We start from the raw sequence: 19,596 nt of genomic DNA on the forward strand, positions 1-19,596 counted from the left end.
CCTCCAGTTACCCTCTTTTAGGGAGTCACACGAGGACAGGTCTGCTAAAGAAAATGGCACTCGGGGGTTTCCAAGACAGGAAATCTCTAAAATCAAGCGGCTGACAACACTATTTTGGCATACAGGGGGTGGGAAGAGAGTCTCTGAAAACACAAGTTTTAGACTGTGCTCCATCACTATCTTCCTAGCCTTCTCCAGCCTTGCCTCTCAAACCCGAAGCATCTCTCCATTCTCGGGTCTGCTCAGCAGCCTCCTCTCGCTTGTGAGCTCTTTTGAAATCGCAGGCAGAGTTGGCACATTAAAACGCTGACCTAGCCTGTTTCGTCTCCCCACCCCCTCCAGCTCCATCCAGGAAAGGGTTAATCGGGAGGGTGGGGAGGGGAGTGGCGCTCACACCTTTCCCAGAGACCTCGGGCGGTGGCGGGGCCCAGGCGGGGCGGAGGCTGGGTCCAGACTCCTGGCGAATAGCAGCGCGCAGCCCGCCCGGATTGGAGCAGCTTCATCACGCTGACCTCTGCCTGGGATGTAAACCCCACCGGCCGCCACGGACACACTAGAGCTCTCGGCACCTCCGGGGAAGCCATCTCGGCCTCCCCAGCCCTCCAACCCCCGTCCCGGGCTCCAGCCAAAGCCGGTCCAGCCTCGACCTCGGCGGCGACCAGCGGCGGCTGTGAGGCGCTGAGCGAGCCCAGTCGCGGGCGGGGAGCGTGCGTCGCTTCGCACAGGCTGCGAGAGGAGGGGCGGCGCGAGTCATGGCCGGGGACAGCGAGCAGACCCTGCAGAACCACCAGCAGCCCAACGGCGGCGAGCCCTTCCTGATCGGCGTCAGCGGGGGCACGGCCAGCGGCAAGGTAAGGGGGTTCCGCGCGCCCTACTCGCTCGGCGGGCGGCACATGTGGCCGGCGCCCGCGGGGCCGTGGCAGTTGCAGCCTGCCACCGACCGCGTGGCCCGCGCGATCCGCGCTCCCGGCCGCCGCGCTCAGGCTCCACCAGCCCCGCGCAGGCTCGGGGCGAGGCGTTGGGGACCGACGAGGGTACCGGGACGACCGAGGGTCCCGGGTATGGGTCGTCCCCCACCCACCGCTCCCCGCAGGGATGGTGCGCTCCCTCGCCGGTTCCCGGCGGCGGCTGGGACTCGTGGTCAGGGTCCTGTGGGGGAGGGGCGGGAAGCGGATGCTTATTGTTTTGCAGGTCGGGGACGGGGACCGGGGCTTTCGGGGCTCCCCCACGAGCCCCTGTGTGCTCCTCGGCCCCGGCCTGACCCTGGCCGGCCCGCCCAAGCCCATGGGTTGCGGAGGGTGGCGAGGATGCGCGAGGCGGCGCGCGGGCTGCCTGGAGCCCACCTGGGGGTTTCAGGGCTTTCCTGATGAGAGCCAAGTCCGGTGGGCGCAGTCGCGGATGGGATGACAGCAGGGGTTGCTGTCTTTTACGGTTGGAAGAGAAAACGCGATCAGTCTCAGTGAGAAAGTTGTATTGGTTCCCTGCTCTTCGGCGTCTGGGTCGCGTTCTCCTTGGATCCCAGGGAAGGGGCTACCGAGTCTGACTTTGCGAGGAGCCCTCTTTCCTTTATAGGGGTTTTTCCCCACCGCTGCGAGGCAGTGACAGGCGTCTTGGCTTCACCTCGGATCTTTTCTGCAGGTGGGGAAGGGTGGAGCCCTCCCAGATGGTTCTTTCTCTACCCCCCCCCCCCCCCCCCCCGCTGCCTTTTAAGATGTGGCTGCTTGTTCGCCTGCCGTTTAACAGCCTCCAAGTTCAGTGGGTGCTCGGAGCTCCACCAGGGGCGCCCGGGGAAGCTGGGCGCCGCGTGCGGCGGCTGGTGAGGCGGGATCGGGAGTCCCGAGGTTGGGGAGCGCGGAGCAGGAAGGCTGGGTGGCGCCATGAGACGCCCGCCACGCGCCACGAGGTGTTTTTTTTTTTGTTTTTTTTTTCCTTTTTTTTTTTGCTTCCAGCCCATTTCTCCTTGGCCCCTCCTCCATTTTGATATTTTTTGTATTTTCCCTTCAGGTCTGGAGTACTTTAGGCCAGCAGCCCAGACAGAGCGTTGTGTGCTGTAAAACTCCAGTATTGATGAAATCCATTTCATCTTAAGCTTCCGTGGCTAGCACTCTGCAGTGCTGTTTAGGTCTCTGAACTTAGGCTATTTGCGCTTTGCCTTGTAACATGTTAAGTTTAGAAATACATTCTTCACTAGTGCGTCTAGGAATGAATGCTAGACAAAACCAGGATGCCAGTCCTATCTGGACCCCTTATCAGCTTTTTGGAATTACCTCAGCCACCCTGTCTCTTTCTTCCCAGTGTTCTGCTGTGGAGGGGCCTTTTCTAATTCGGGGCTGTATTCCCAGAACCATGCCTGGAGTGAAGTTGCGGGCAGCGTGTTACCCTGATGTTCAGCCCCCTTAGCGGGGAAGAGACTTTAAACTTGTAGACGACTGACTGGAACATTGAGAAACAATGACCTTGGTCATTACCTAAATAATTCAATCACCCCAGAAGCCGAAAACTGACACACTGAAATGGCGAAACCATCCTTATTCGGTGTTACTATTAAACTGCATTCGCAAGTTGACATTAAGGGTGGGTTTTTATTTTTATTTTATTTTATTTTTTTTTGTTTTTACGAGACAGGGTTTCTCTGTGTAGCTTTACTCCTTTCCTGGAATTCCCTCTAGCCCAGGCTGGCATCGATCTCAGAGATCCGCCTGGCTCTGCCTCCCGAGTGCTGGGATTAAAGGCGTGCGCCAGGATGGGTTTTAAGGGTTGCCCTAGACAGCAGGAATGGGAGGAGCGATAGCCGTGTGGGAGTAGCCAGCTCTCTGCTGACCTGCTTTTCATCAAGGAAAAAGAGGGCACTCTCCAAGGAAGAAGGGTCTCTTCGTGCAGTATTCAAAATCTACATCTCGGGCATACGATGGCTTGATGGTTGTGTGTATCTATCTTAAGACGGTCTCTCTGGCTTAATGTAGATTAGGTTGGTCTCACTCTGAGAGAATCACCTGCCTCTGCTTCTAGTACTGGGATTAAAGGCGTGGACCAGCACACCAGACTGTATTTGTTTTTTAAAAAAAAGTCCAGCTACATGTGCCAGATGGAGTATGAGGCCAGCATGGGCAATTTAGCAAAATACTGTCTTAGAACGTTAGAAGAGCATTGGATGGACTTCTAAAAAATTTCATTTTGTGGTCACTTTCTTGTAATTATATCATAATTTTATTGTTCCAGTCCTTAATGCTTTTCCGCTAAAGAATTGGAAGTTTTTTCTTTCTAACTTCCTTTTTGTCTTTGAAGTCTGCAAGCTGGGTCTCCTTGGGGAGTCTCAAACAAGGCAGGGTGATATCCTGCGTTCTGGGGAAAGGAATTTGGAAAAAGACAAAGGGGTTGAGATAAATGGCAGTTTACAAGGACCCTCAGAGCCTCTAGAGGCCAACAGTCTAATTACCTGTTTTAAAATTTGTTTTGGGATGGTGGTGTTATAACCCAGGAGCTTGCACATGCATTGTCTTCACTTGTAGCAGAGAGAAATGAGGCGGAGCTAATAATGTATGCGGAGCACGTCTAGTGGCAGAGCTGGGACTAGAGCATCACTGCTGCTGGCTTCCAGAAGGGCTAAGACAGGAGCCATACATAGTGCAGCCTCCCACTGTCAAATTGGGCAGGGACCATCGTACGGAGACTGCTGGGAAGGGACACTGGGACTCACAGCTACATAACCCAGAGCAAATGGTGGTACCTCACAGCACTACACTATATATAGACCTGGTCTCTCCTTCAGAAGAAAAGACCACTCGCTGGAAAGTGTAAGAGGCCTTTTCCTATCAGACTCCCCTTGTCTCAATGTTGTGGCTCTCCAGAGTACAAATACTTTATTTCAGACTAAATTATTTTGGTTGTAGAAGGCAAAAATAGTGATTACGGCTCCATGTATTGTATTTTACATTTTAGTTATTTAAACGGTCTTTCTACGTAGTTTAGGCTGGATTTGAGCTCACTGGAGTCCAGGCTGGTGATCTTCCTGCCTCTGCCTTCCAAACACCAGGATTACAGAATATACTGACACCCTGCTGTGACACTTTTTGAGATTTGTTTTATAGATGAAGATAAATGAGAAATTTAAACTTTTCTAGGCAGACAAAGCAAAACATTGTTAGGCCATTTTAAAATTTCCCATTGATGGTGGTGGTGGTGGTGGGGGCTGGAGACGTGGCTCAGCGGCTAAGGGCACTGGCTGCTCTTGCAGATGAACTGGGGTTTGATTCCTAGCACCCCAGTATTGGGAGATCTGATACCAGCTTTTGGCGGGCTTCTGCAAGCACCAGGCACACGTATGGTACACATATGTACATGCAGGCAAAAACATTCATTAAATTAAGTGGGTATGGAGGTGCACACCATTTGACCTAGCACTTGGGAGCCAGAGGGTGGTGGATCTGTGAGCTCCAGGCCAGTATGATCTACATAGTGAGTTCCAGGTCAGCCAGGGCAACACAGTGAGAGCCTGTCTCAAAAAAACAAAAGTAAGGGAAAAAAATTAAGATGCATTGGAGGCTGTAACTCCACACTAGAGCAAGAAAGCCACTCGACGTAGTGGATGAGAAAGTTTTCCTGTTAGCAAAAGCCAGACTCTTATTTCCTCCTAAACAATAAGTCCAGATGATCACACTGCAGGAAATCACACTGGAAGGGAGGCAGAAACAAAACCAACAGGTCCCCACCAGCCCACATCTGTATAGTATACATTTATCACTAGGTACAGTTCCCTCCCTCCCTTTGATTTTTTTTTTTTGCTCTTGACCTTGACCATTGGAAACCGCCTATGGATCTGCTCCTTGTCACACCCTCTCAGGTGGTCTTCCTTGTGCTAGCTCTTGCTGTGGTTTTCTCTCTCCTTTTCACACACCTGATGTCTCTCCAGAGTACAGGTCAGAAACTCATTGAGTGCCAGTCCCCAGGCCCTCGGATGTCGTCCCGGACTGTGTGTTTTGCACATGTCTAACTACACTGTTCTCACTGAACTTCTCTATAGGCGTTTAGACAGGTGCCTTTCTAGAAGAGACGGTGGTGGAAGTTTCACTTAGGGACAGTTGAGACTGGGATCCAGCTCTTTGGAATCTGCCTCTTTTGAGCTCTTCTGTAGGCAGTGACCACCCCACGAAGGTATTTTTAGGGAGGCTGGGCTCTGAGTCATCCAGGACAAGCGGTCCCCACTGAGGTGTGGGCTGACACCTCAGCTCAGCCTGACTGAGTCAGCATCTGTTTTTGGACTGCTTCAGAATGCTGTGGGGCCATGTCACCTTGGCTTCGGCTTCCCCATTCCTGGAACCCCAGCTGCTCCTCTTCTATCTGCATAACTTAGTCCATACTCTTGACAGGGTTTCTCTCTGTAGTTTTGGTGCCTTTCCTGGAACTCATTCTGTAGCCCAGGCTGGCCTTGACCTCCTGAGTGCTGGGATTAAAGGCGGCATGTACCACCACCACCGCTCGGCAAAGGAAGTAGTATATTGTTTTGTTTTTTTTTTTTTCCTTTAAGATTTATTTATTGTATATACAATATTCTATCTGCATGTATGCCTGCATACCAGAAAAGGGCACCAGATCTCATTAGGTGGTTGTGAGCCACCATGTGGTTGCTGGGAATTGAACTCAGGACCTCTGGAAGAGCAGTCAGTGCTCTTAACCGCTGAGCGGTCTCTCCAGCCCAGTCCATACTCTTTCAGGGTGTGGGCTTTGTTCCCTGGGCTGTTTCTTTGAGCAGGCACCGTGATATTTTCTATCACTGCAGGTGGTTGCCTTGATCTTGGTAATGCTCTGGCCCTGTGCCTGCTGCCAGTGTCGTGCATGGTCTTACGGTCACTCCACTAGGTACACCATGCCTTTTCTTCCCCAGGGAGGTCCTCTCTATGGTTACTCCTCATAAAACTCTTCCTTTTGGTTCAGTGCACACATCAGCTTGTGTTGCGAAGTCGCCTCCTCCAGTGGCTCCTCTTCTCGGCCGCTGTCCTTCCCTCGGGAAGGCCTGCCTTTATTTGGTTGTGTGTCTTTGAAGCCTCCCTCCTTTCTGAGGCTTGCCCCCATGCTCATCTAACTCCATCTTGATATATAGGGTGTGCTTAGGTATTGGGCTTGATGTACTTTCTTTGTAGAATCTTGCTTTACATTTTAAAAGAAAAACCGTTGTGTTGATTGTGTGTTGGTCGTTGTGTGTTGTGTGTGCAGACACAGTGCACAGAACCGACTCCCACTCCGTCTCAGTCCAGTTTTTATCAGTGTCTGCGATGCACACAGCTTACATTTGGGGATTCCACTGAAAATGTGAGACCTGACTTGTTTTCTTTTGCTGGTGGGTTCTGTGATAGTTGAAATTACTCAAGGTCTTTTAGGGTATCTCAATTTTTTAACTCAATAAGAATGTTTGAGGGTGTACTTATAGTGTATTATACTTTTCTTGCACTTTAAATCATTTTTATCATTAGCTCATCTAATTTAATTATATATGTGTAAATCAGAAGTTTTTATAAACTGACAGTAGGAATTGAGAGGATGAAAGTGGTGGAAACCTTTAGAAATGTTTCTTTAGTGTAGAGAGCCTTTGGTTCTCTCGAGACAGTTTCTTCATGTATCCCTAGCTGGCCAGGAACTCACTCTGTAGACCGTGCTGACGTCAAACTCACAGAGATCCGCCCGCCTCTGCCTCCCGAGGGCTGGGATTAAAGGCGTGCGGTGCCGCCACCGCCACCACCACCACCTGGCACTTTCAGTTCTTATTAAAATATTTGTTATTGAAATGTCTCTTTGATACTGATGCCTCAATGGGTAAAGCTTGACATTCTTAGCTTGGGTTTTGGAACCCACATGGTAGAAGAGAACTGACCCCCAAAAGGTTTCCTCCGACCTTTACGTGTATGCCGTAGCACAAGTGGCTACATGTCTTGTGTACGTGTGCACACACACACACACACACACACACACACACACATACACACACACTTATTTTTAAAAAGACCCTTAAAAATATTTGAATGTGGGTTGGGGATTTAGCTCAGTGGTAGAGTGCTTGCCTAGCAAGCACAAGGCCCTGAGTTCGATCCTCAGCTCAAAAAAAAAAAAAAAAAAAATCTGAATGTCAGATGAAACTGAGTAAATTATTTTATTCTAATTTGAGTGAGTACAGGTGTGCTAATGTCATGGCCTGTATGTAGAAGTAGAGGATGACATTCTTGGGAATTGGTTTTCTCCTTCTACCAGCTGTGATCTGTGATTGAACTTAATTCCCCAAGCCTTCTAGTAAGGCTTTCTACTTGCTGAGCCATCTGTCTGTCTGTCTGTCTATCTATCTATCTATCTATCTACCTATCTATCCATCCATCCATCCATCTATCTATCCATCCATCCATCTATCTATCATGTATGTATGTATGTATGTATGTATGTATGTATGTATCTATCTATCTATCTATCCATCCATCTATCTATCCATCATGTATGTATGTATGTATCTATCTATCCATCTATCTATCCATCTATCTATCATGTATGTATGTATGTATGTATGTATGTATGTATGTATCTATCCATCCATCCATCTATCTATCTATCCATCTATCTATCATGTATGTATGTATGTATGTATGTATCTATCTATCTATCTATCTATCTATCTATCTATCTATCTAATCTATCTAGATAGAGGCTCACGTATTCCAGGCTGGCATAGCTAGGACTAGTGTGCGGCTAAGGATCCTCCTCCACCTCTTGGGTGCTGGCCTTCTAGGCATGTGCCACCGCACTGTCATGTTTTATGTGGTGCATACTATGCAGGCACTCTACCTCCTTAGCCCAAATCATGTTTTTTATTTTCCGAGACAGGGTTTTTCTGTGTAATTTTGGTGCCTGTGCTGGATCTCACTCTGTAGACCAGGCTGGCCTGAAACTCACAGAGATCCGCCTGCCTCTGCCTCCCGAGTGCTGGAATTAAAGGGGTGTGCCACCACCATCTGGCCCAAATCATGTTTAATACTGAGTGATTCTTAGGTGACTTGGTGACATTAGTTTAGAAGCTGAGTATTTGGATCTCCTCAGTCTTTTGAATATTGACTTAATGACTACCATATTAACTCTGCAATCATCCAAGTAAAAGAAAGTCCTTTTAAAAATTAAAAAAAAAAAAATTTATTACTGTTGTGTGTGTGAACACAAGAGGGTGTGTGCCACACACAGCACATATGTGGAAGTCAGAGGACAACTTTTCCCTTTTCTGTCCTGGGTCCTGGGCATTGAGTTTAGACTTTTGCAGCAAGTGTTTTGAACAATTGAATCTTAATTGTGCCCCGCCCCTCCCCCCCTATTTTTCCTTAGAGACAGCATTTCTCTGTATAGCTCTGGCTATCCTGGAACTCACTCTGTAGACCAACCAGGCTGGCCTCAGATCCTCCTGCCTCTGACTCTGGAGTGAGTGTTGAGATTACAAGTTTGCACTACTATACCCAGCCACAATCAATTTGCTTTTTTTTTTTTAAGGGAAAGTCCACACCAAGGTCCACAAGGGGCTATAAATGACTCTGTGTGTTGCTTCTTCAGGATGTATTTTCCCTAGCCAGAGGTGATAGCTCAGTTATCTCGGTTCTAATTGCCCTAACAGTTGACTGGTTGTGGCCAGCTCTCTCTTCCTTGAGTGTTTGCTCCTGATCCTTGAAAAGTGTCTGTGACATGCTCATCTGTTGGCTAAAGAATGCATTGCTTCTTTGCCTTGTTTCCTCTTCTAACAGCTCTGTGGTGCTGTGGTTGAACATAGGACCTCATTCGCCTAGCCTGCACCCCCCCCTGCCCCCCCCCCCCCCAACTACCCTGCAGCCCCCAGGTACTGTCTCAGCATCTCAACCTGTTTGCCTTGACTGTTGCTGGGAGATGTGGGCAAGTGCTGTTCACACTTGTATGTTCTCTTGGGGAGAGGGTGGTCCCTTCGTCTGGAAGGGGCTGCTGGCATATTCTAAGTGCGCTGGCTTGATGGCTTAGGCAAATGCTACAGTAAGCTGGACGGGGAGTGACGTGAGCATCTCCTGTCATGCTTTCTCAGCTGTCATCTGTTTTGTTTAGGAGAATGCTTATTGATAATAGGAACTGGATCTTCAACCCAAGAGATACTTAGGAGAGTAGATCTTGGCTGGGTGGTGATGGTCAGGCGCCACACGCCTTTAATCCTGGCACTCTGGAGGCAGAGGCAGGCGGATCTCTGAGTTCCAGGACAGACAGCTAGGTCTGTTATATAGAGAAACCTTGTCTCAGAAAACAAAGTTGATCTTGTAAGCCCCAACAGTTGTCTTCTAGGGACAGGTGGGTCTGCTTTGCTTGGAGAAAACCCACCTGCCAGGGCCTTGACAGGAGCCTGTTATAACAGGGAATTGTAATTGGGCTCTGCTGAGCAGTGGGAAAACTGGAAGGGTGTTTTTTTATTTTTTTGTTTTTTCTTTTTCCCCAGACAAATCAACTCCCCCCCCCCCCCCCCACACACACACACACTGGGATTCACTGTGTGTCCTTGGTTGTCAGGAACTCCCTCTGTAGACAAGCTGGCCTCATTCACAGAGGTCCATCTGCTTCTGCCTCCGAGTACTGGGGTTAAAGGCATCCACCACTGCCTGGCATAAATGTGTTTTAGATTTACTGTGTGTGTGTGTGTGTGTGTGTGTGTGTGTGTGTGTGTGTGTGTGTGTGTGGTGCTGACCAAAGATGCCCGAAGAGGGTGCCCGATTGCCTGGAACTGTTTAGGTGCTGGGAATGAAGCCCAGCCCCTCTGCAGTAGGCAATCACTTTGAGCCTTCCAGCCTCCCCCCCACGCCCTCCCCCCCCCCCCCAAAGCTATTAGACAGAAAACACTATACATGTTCACAATTTACACTGGCTTTGTCCTCCTTTCAACAGAAAAGGACAGTTTAAACAGCAGTGTCTAGGATCTTAACAGAAGTTTATAATACATATAATTATATATCATCTGTCTTGAAGAAGTGGTGATCATCCAAAGGAGGCAATACAGAATGGCACACAGCTTTATGAAGTGTGTTCTTTTTTTTTTTTTTTTTTTTTTTTAAATTCTTCATCTGAGTCAATGAGAAGATGGTTTATTGCACAGGAGTTACACTTGGCCACAGGTGAGAACAGAACCAGACCAGAGTGCCGTAGGTCCAGGGCAGAGGCCAGTGGGACTGTGTTGGTGGCAGTGAAAACAGTCAGAGTCTCTCAGGTGGTCTCTGCGAGCCGATGGTGATGTCCCAGGTCCACTGAGACTTACAGCGGTCGTAGCACACAACTTGTACCAGCATCCTGGCCTTCAGCACCCCCTGCTTCTGCTCCTTCAGCCTTGGGGGTGCACACGCTGGTATACTTGGACCTCTGCCTCATCTTTCTCCTTCCGCGCTTCCGCCTGAGAATTTCCTGCTTCCTCCACTTTGCTCTCCTGGTGCAGGAGTTTCAAGGAAGATGGTGCCAAGGCTGAGAGCTGAAGTGTGTTCTCAACATCTCTCTGATCCAGTGAAGGCATGCACACCTTTAGTTCCATCACTAGGGAGGCAGAAAGAAGCAGGTAGATCTCTGAGTTCGAGGCCAGCCAGGTCTACTAGTTAGTTCCATGACAGCCGGAGCTATCTAACAGATAGACCCTGGTCAGCAACCCTCCTCCCGCAATAAAGAAATGAAAGACTTGTGATGGTGTTGGTAATGAGTAGTTCTGACTAGGACTCAGAACTCAGGGTTGGAATTGGGGCTGCAGGTAGGTAGTAGCCTACAGCATCTGTGTGGCCCACAGGTCCACCTCTGCGAATAACACAGCAGCAGTTATGACGACTCTCTCAGAAGAGAACTTGTGCTTCTTTTATGTGATGTATAGATTGTCTGAGGAGACTGGAATTCCTTCAGAAGTCCCATTTTGGGGAGGAGACTGGTTCTGGGGAGCCTTGCTGTATCTGGTGACTTACTGATTGTGCTCTGGATTGAATTTCGCTTACATTAGCCAGTGGCCGTGTTCCCCTACACCTCTCTTGTGCGGAAAGCAAACATTGAGAGCAGAACAATATGGAGCGATAATGTGGGAGGCATGAACACTGCTCGGGAGGAAATGTAAGCCACAGGACCTTCCCTATGTGACGCCCCAGGACACACTGAAGCTGTGTTGACCTTTGCTTCCTGGATGAATGCAGGGGAGGCTTGTATTTCACATATGTTGTTCGAGAAGAACTCCACCAGGCCTTTCAGGGGATTGTTTGCTGGGGCAGGGAGGGGGATTGTGAAATTTGAGGTCTTTCATTGTAATAGAGAAGGTTTATGGCGTTTCTGTGTCCAGCTGGGATGGAGGCCCCTCAGCTTGTTGCAGAAAATGCTTTCAGAGACTGCTTTCAGGTGAGGTGGGTGCTCCTGACTTGGTAGAGCAGGGAACGGAGCCTGGCTCGTGTTCCTGGCCTGGCTTGACTCTGTTTTGATCTGTTGCTTCTGAACCCATCCCTCCCTCTGTGAAGAGGAGATAAGGTCTAGCTTGTTCGGAATAAGTGAGAACACATGTCCCAGTGTATACACAGCCGAGTCTGAACCAGGGTCAAACGCCCTCCCGGTACACCTGCATTCACAGGTGCTGTTGGAATAGCCCCTTTGATCAGTCTGTTTTGTTGAAAATATTCTCCATGTTTGCTTAGTTGGGGAATACTTTGAATGATGTGTTTGTTGATATATGTTCACATTGTTGAATGGCCAAGCCCGGTAACCGACACATCCATCACCTTGCCTTTTTTTTTTTTTGACGTGAAAACATTTAAAATCTAAACTAAGGGCCATGGCCTGGAATGAATGGTGCCTCTAGGTTTAACCTTGTTCTCACTATCTGACTGTTGTGATGTTGTTTGTGGGGTTCATAACTACTGATTGGGTTCGTAGCTAGCGGTGGGGCATCTTCCAGGGTGGGCTTCTCAGGTCACTGTGTTCCCCCCTCCCAGTCTCTGTTACCTTCCTTCATTCCCTGCCTTCCCCTCCCTTCTTCTTCTCTCCCCACTTCTTCTCCCATATCCCAAGCTGGTTTTGAACTTGCTGCGTAGCCCAGGATGGCCTTGGGCTCCTGACCCTCTTGCTCCCCCAACCCCCACTGTCACTGTAGCAGTTACTTTAATATCGTGATGGAACAACACGACCAAGGCAGTTTCTAGCAGGAAGGTTTACTTGGGGCTTACAGTTCCAGAGGGTCAGTGGCCACAATGGATGGCAAAGTCAGCATGGCGTGCAGCAGATGTGGCAGCTGGAGCTGGAAGCTGAGAGCTGGGAATGCTGTCTGGCACTGCAACCTCAAACCCGGCCCCTGGTGATTGTTTCTCTGCGAGGCCATACTTAAGGGTGCACACAGCGCCACCAGCTGGCCATCATCAAGTATTCAAAGTCAGAGCCGGTGGGGAACGTTTCCATCCAGGCCGCCACAGCTGGTTTGTGCAGTGCTGGGGATACAACCCAGGGCTTCGTGGATGCTAGGTACGGTAACAGTTCTTTCATTGTTAGCAGCTCGCTGTATGCCTTGGGTGGACTTTTTAAAATTTTATTTATTTATTTTTGGATGCAAAGTCTTATTATGTAGCTCAGGTCAACTTGCGATCGATAACCTTCCTGCCTCCACCTCCCGAGTGCTGGGATAACAGGCATGTGTCTTCGTGTCCCAGAGGCGTCTCTCAAAAATATTTCAAACAAGTTAAGATGGAAAATTGTGAACATTTTGTTACATGTGAGTGTGGGTACTTGCATAGCGAGAAGGACTGTGGAATCACTTCTGTCCCTTCACTTAACTTCCAAGCCCTGGTGTTAGGGCATGGCAGTGCCTGTGAGAAAGCCCCTGACCCCAGGGATCCCCAATGTCTGGCTCTAAGTCATCCCTGTTGACCCAGCAGTGGTAGAATACCAGGTCACTGGTAGGTGCTCAGCGAACAACTGTTGAGCTGGACTAGATTGGACCCGACCCCTGGAGCACTGGTCTCGTGTCATGGTTGACCACCCGTAGCTGTGGTTTCGAGATTTCGGGATGTTGGGTGCAGGTTCGTGTCTTTCGTCCTCAGGCTCTTGCATGGAGACCACGGCCCCTGTGATTGATGATTGAGGGAGTGATGAGTAGCACATGAGTGGCAGTCAGTGCTGGACAGATCGAGAGGAGCTGGAGAGTGTTCATGGCTGTGGGGAAGCTTTTCTAGCTGGATTCGAATACAATCAATCACCCAGTGTCCAGATCCCGCCGTTGGTTTCTAACCTCACCTTTCTGTATCGCATGGCTGTGCTGTTTACCCTGGGAAGTGTACCTGCCGGCTCTCACTCCAAAGCCAGCTTCCTGCCTCTGCTGTTCTCACAGTTGTCTCATGTATTCACGCTGCCTGGGCTGGGTCCTCCCTCAGAAGCCCCTTGGCCCAGGCTTTTCTCCCTGACTAGAGTCTGTATTCTCCTTTGTCAGGGGTTGTCTGGCCAGTTATTTCTTGTCCCAGGCCCTTTCCCATTTATTCGATGGCTGCCCTGCCTTTCTCCTCAATTCAGGAGAACTGGGTGGGTCCTGCTAATCCCCCTCTTACCCGGGACCTGCTGTCCCACCTGCACATCCTCTCCAGCCACGAACAGGAGAGACACTTGCTGTCTGTCACCTCTGTCGGTCACCTCTGTCAGTCTGCACATCCACATCCATCCAGGCAGTCCACATTCCAGCAGCTCCACTTGTGAATCTCTCTTGGAATCTTACCCCCACTTCCATCATTTCCGGACAGACAGCATGACTCTCCAGGGGCTGATTTCCCAGCCAGCAGCCTTGGACTACCTCCAGAACATTCTCCACATTGCTGCTGGAGTGATCTTTAAACAAATCCAGCTCTGATCCTGCCCGTCACTCACTCCCAGGGCACTCCTTGTGGCTCTCTGTCTCCTCTCTTACCCTCAGCCTTTCCTGCCCACGGAGCTGTAATTGTAGTCTATTTACTGTCTTGTCTTTTTACACACACCATACCTGTCCTTTCCCTGCCACTTCCAGGCCCAGGTCTCCGCTCACCCCCACACCTGGGAGTTAGAGCTACCTCTCTTCAATATCCTGCCTCCTTCTCTCCCATCTTTGCTCTTCTGTTCATCTCTTAAAGCCCTCTTCAGCTCTCATCTTCCCTTGCTTGTATCTGCCGCTCCACTTAAGTCTGAATCGAGATTCCCATCCTAGGTGTTTTTCTGTACTGTTTATTTTCCCAGTTGACAGTTTTAAGGACACTGCTCTTACATCTGTGTACGACCTAGCAGGTGCCCCAGCCACTCGAGAGAGTGGATTCAGGTGTCCCTTCTTGTTTTATGTGGCCTTGGTCTGCGCCCACCCCCACTGTGAGATTTGAGATCTGAGAGGTTTAGTCTCACGTGCCAATTCTTGGAAAAGCCAGCTTTAAACGGACCCCGTGTCTGCAGCAGAAACCATAGTTCTTCTGTTGAGCGCTTGGACAGATGTTTTGAGTTTCAGGAAGTTGGCTCTTGGTTTTTGAGGTGTGGCACAGCCTTTGACTTGGTTAGGAAGAACAACCTTCCTCTGGCCTACTCTTTTTTTTAAGGCAGATTTCTCTGGGTAACAGTCCTGGCTGTCCTGGAACTCACTGTGTGGACCAGGCTGGCCTCGAACTCACAGAGATCCGCCTGCCTCTGCCTCCCAAGTGCTGGGATTAAAGGCGTGCGCCACCACTGCCTGGCTGTTTTCTTTTTCTTAATACACTTAATTTCTATTTAAAACACACACACACACACACACACACACACACACACACACACACACACACACACGGTATGGTAGCTCATGCTTGTAACCCCAGCACTTGAGAAATAGGGAGGCAGACCTGTGAGAGTTCAATGCCAGCTTGGTCTACACAGGAAGCTTCAGGCCAGTCAAGGCTGTATAGTGAGACCTTGTCTCAACAAAACTATAAAACAGAACAAATCCTCAGACAGCAGCAGTGAAACCTAAACACCTTTTATCACATTTATTCCACCATTTCTTCCTCTTTTCTTAAAAAATAAAAGTCCATGGCTTTTTGTTTGTTTTGTTTTGTTTGAGACCGGGTTTCTCTGTGTAGCCCTGGCTGCCCTGGGACTCACTCTGTAGACTAACCAGACTGGCCTTGAACTCAGAGATCCACCTGCCTCGGCTGCCCTAGTGCTGGGCTTAAAGGTGAACGTCACCACCGTTCTGCTTTAAAATTACAGTCTATGTTTGTGGTGTGAGTGTGTGCATGACACGCCTTTACCCATGTGCCATAGCGTGAATATGGAGCTCAGAGGGTAACTTGGAGGAGTAGGTTTTCTCCTACCACGTGGCTTCTGGAGATCAAACTCAAGTTAGGCTTAGCAGCAAAGGCCTTTACCCACGGCACCACGTCCCGGCCCTCCGTGTTTCCCTTTAAAGTACCATGTATGTGCTCTTGTGAGGCCCTGACCCAGCTGTGGGAAGTCCCTTCCGTCTTAATTTTCCTTCTATCACTGAGCTACCTAAAGTTCCTGATGTTTGTTTATTGGCCCTTTCCTTTGAGAATGCTCAGTTTATAATAGTATCTGTTTCCCACCGAGCCCTTTACTGTGCTGGCGTGGGCATGACATCTATTACCTCCATAACCTCTCCAAGCCCTGGGAGGGGAGTTCCTGTAAGGAAGGATCCCTGGTTTTCAGAGTTCAGTAACCACCCCCAAGTCCCATAGCCACAGTGAGTGGCGGTGCTGGATCCAAAGCCTGTCTAGCTTAGCGGTAGGGTGTAGAAAACTGATCTCTGGAGCCCCGGCACAAGCTTGCCAGGGGCAGTGTAGTGAGTGCCCACAGGACTGGGGACTGAGCTCCCTCATAGTTGGCACCAGAGTCAGAATGAACAGGAGAATACCACAAGTGAAGAGAGAGCAGAAGCAGGAACCTTCAGCACCATGAATGGGTCCTTTAAGGAGGAATGTGTGTTTGGTCTCTGTTCAGTTCAGAACTCCTCAGTCTCTAGAGTGTGGAGCGATCAGGAGAATTGTTTAGTTTGTTTTTGGTCTTTGGCCACAACCTGCTGTCCCTGCCTCTGTGTGTTCCTCATTGTCACATCACCGTGACCCCCCAAAACCCTACGAAACATGAACTTAAAGGAGAAAAGCCTTATTTTGGCTTACAGTCTCAGACGGTGGCCACTGGAGTCTGTTGCAGGCAGGGCCCATGGCAAGGCAAGAGAATTCATGGTGGTGTGAAATGAAGTGCCACATGCTTCCTGGTGACCAGGGAGTGGAGGGGGTGATCAGGGTCAGGAGAGAGTCACCAAGGACACCTCCGAGACCTACTTGTTCTTTATTAACCTCCTAAGTCTTTAAGCTCCTCCCTCTCCCTGTATAGGATCTTATATATATATATCCCAGGCTGGGCTTCAAACTATGATCCTCCTGCATCAATTGATCAGTTTATGTGGAGGGTTGGGGTCTTGAGATAGTCTCATGTGTCCCAGTCCGGCCTATACAGCAGAAGATGATGACCTTGATTTTCTTGTCTGTGTGTTGGGTGTGCACCACCATTCTCAGGGTAGGTTTGTACAAAACATACCACAGTTTATGGGATGCCCAAAACGGAACCAGGCTTGGTGTATGAGAAACACTCTGCCAACTGACTGAGCTATATCCCCAGCCCATACTGCCTACATTTTTCTGTGGTCCCAATAGATTACCAAATTTGAACCCATCAAAGAGTTAATCTGGGCTAGGCGTGGTGGCACAGGTCTTTAATCCCAGAAGAGGTAGGTGGCTCTCTGAGTTCCAAGGCAGCAGGTCTACAAAGAGTTCCAGGTCAGCCAGGGCTACATAGTGAGGCCAGTTTTAAAAAAAACAAAAACATAAAGGCTGTGATGGTATTATTATTATTATTTTTTGGAGGTGAGGATCGAACCCGGGGCCTTGCACTTGCTAGGCGAGCGCTCTACCACTGAGATAAATCCCCTAGCAAGTGCAAGGCCCTGGGTTCGATCCCCAGCTCCGGAAGAAAAAAAAAACAAAAACAAAAACAAAGTAGGTAAAAAACAAAGCAAAACAAAACAGTAACAAAAAAGGAATTGATCTGTTGATGACACCAGATTCTTCATGACCTTCCCTATCTTGAGACATCCAGGGAGAGGAAAGGAGATAAATGTTGAGTACCATGACCGGTGCTGTATTCAGTCATACCTATAAAATGAAGCTTTCATAAAAGCCAGCAGGACAAGGTTCAAGCTGCTTCTGGGTAACTGAACGAGCAGATGCTGGAGGGAGGTACTCACACAGTATTCGAACACACCTTGTGCCACATGTCTCTTCTGTCTCTTCCAATGATCTATAATGGTGAACACAGGAGTGTCCCTGGCTTCCGAGGTCTTCCTAACCAATTCATCTACCCAAGTAGGAAATAAGTAAACTCCATTTTATAGACCCTGGGTCAGAAACACAGGCCATACAAGTTGGGGCTTGCCCTGAGCATCCAAGGACTCCTGGGACTCAGGCCTTAAACTGCAGATCTGATTCTGTCTCCAGGTTGGTTTCCTGAAGACAGAGTTAATTGTAGTGCTAGTCTGGTGGAGAGTTGACTGGTTGCTGGTGGCAGAAAGTCTCGCACATTTTGGTGAGCAGAGAGTCAATACTGTGTAGGAAGTCCAGAAGGGGTGGGGGTTAAGGCAGTGGTCTCCGAGGCTTTCCTCATTAGGCCCTTTCATTTCAGCCGTAGACACATTTCTGCATAGACCAGTGTTATTGGATTGATTTTGACTTTTACTCTGAGCTCTTTACTCTTTTGGGGGGCCGCCACCCAGCTCCCAAATAATCACACATGGAGACTTTTTCTTACTTATGAGTGCCCGGCCTTAGCTTGGCTTGTTGCTAGCCAGCTTTTCTTAAATTATCACATCTGTCTTTTGTCTCTGGGCTTTTCCCTTTTCTTACTTCTGTATATCTTACTTTTTTCACTCTGGCTGGGTGGCTGGCCCCTTTATCATCTTCCTCTCCTTGTTTTCTTGCTCTTCTTTTCCTCCTGGATTTCTCCTTCTGTCTATTCTCTCTGAGTGCCAGCCCCGTCTGTCCTTTCTCCTGCCTCGCTATTGGCTGTTCATCTCTCCTTTAGACCAAGCAGGTGTTTTAGACAGGCAAAGTAACACAGCTTCACAGGGTTAAACAAATGCAACGTAAAAGAATGCAGCACATCTTTGCATCATTAAACTGATGTTTCACAGCATAAATGAATGTAATGCATCTTAAAATAATATTCTACAACAGATCAGTAAACTTTTCGTTTTTAGATAGGGTCCCACTATATAGTTGGAACTTCCTTCACCCTGAGTACTAGGATTGCAGGTGTGTACCACCACACCTCCATATACTGATAGGGTCAAACCCATGACTTCTTTCATGCTAGGCAAGCACTCTACCCACTGGGCTACATTCTTTGTTTTTTAAGTGGAGGTGACTGTGTCTTCTTACTACGTTGCCCAGTCTGGTCTTGAATTCCTACCTCAGCCTTCTGAGTGCTGGGACTACAGGCATGTCCCAGCCTGCTCAGGTAGATATGGTACATCTGTAGGGAAAGAAATCCTCCTGGGCAAACACATTTTCTTCTTCTTCTTAAAACTCTGACTCCCTAGGGAATCGTGTCCCCTAAGATACGACATTATCTTCACTTTGCCGCAGTCAGCTGGATCCTAGCTTATTTTACATGAACTAAATGTCAGTTTCCTTGGAATTTGGGAAGCATTTTGGTCTCATCAGCAATATCCCATTGGGAGTCCTGCTGCAGGTGTCTACTCCATTCTTGTTTGTTGAGGAAAGTTAATGCTCCACAATATCCAGGATATCCCTTCTCTGGAAATATGAGCATCCATATTATTGACTGTGTTGGTCTGTCTCCTACTGTCACAACAAAATACCCAAGGCCAGGTCATGAATAAAGAAATTGTTTGCCTTGCTGCTTTGAGGCTGGAAGTTGAAGGTTGAGTGACCCCATCAGTGTGGTGCCATCCTTCTGTGAGAGAAAGGAAACCAGAGGGTGTAGAAGATGCCAGGCTTACCCTTTAATAACCACACATCCGCACAGGCATTAAGCAAGTCCGGTGAGAACTACCAGAATCATTTCTGAAAACACTACACCGCTACCAACTGTAGATACCGCCTCTTGGAGGCCCCACCACCTTCTAACACTGCAGTACTCAGGGTGAGCCTTCAACACCTGCAGACAAACCCTCTCTAAACCAGAGCTCTGCTGACAACACCTGGGAGGGACTGCCCTGGACTTCTGCTCCTGGAATAGACAGTTTCTCTGTGGGGCAGATTAGCTAGGTTATTGGGGGAGGGTGTCCACGGGTGAGCTTCAGGAAGGGCCAGTTATCTCCTGAAGCTGCATGTGGAATTTGTTGAGCACACATTTCTTGGGACAGGCATTGCACCTCCCCTCCCCAATGCTGGAGTCAGCTAGGACCTGTGTTTTGATTTGGGTTAACAGGGTATTGTTTCCTTGGAGACAAGGACCTTGGATGCAGATTTGATTATAGGGTTTTGTGTGTGTGTGTGCCTGAATGCGCATGCACATTGCTGTATTTTTGCAGTCCAAGAAGTAAGGTGA

At 48.9% G+C, this 19,596-nt stretch overlaps 1 protein-coding gene across 1 annotated transcript in view; it reads left to right on the forward strand.

Annotated features, from left to right (window-relative positions):
• The first annotated feature begins 450 nt into the window (after positions 1 to 450).
• The window catches only part of Uck2 (uridine-cytidine kinase 2), a 63,211-nt gene continuing 44,065 nt past the window's right edge, over positions 451 to 19,596 (forward strand). Inside the window, exon 1 of the mRNA XM_036202860.1 lies at positions 451 to 851. Within this exon, the coding sequence (XP_036058753.1) occupies positions 753 to 851 (99 nt within the window). The 5' untranslated portion in view covers positions 451 to 752. The remainder of the gene's footprint in view (positions 852 to 19,596) is intronic.

Source organism: Onychomys torridus, chromosome 11, assembly GCF_903995425.1.
Source record: "Onychomys torridus chromosome 11, mOncTor1.1, whole genome shotgun sequence".
NCBI lineage: Eukaryota > Metazoa > Chordata > Mammalia > Rodentia > Cricetidae > Onychomys > Onychomys torridus.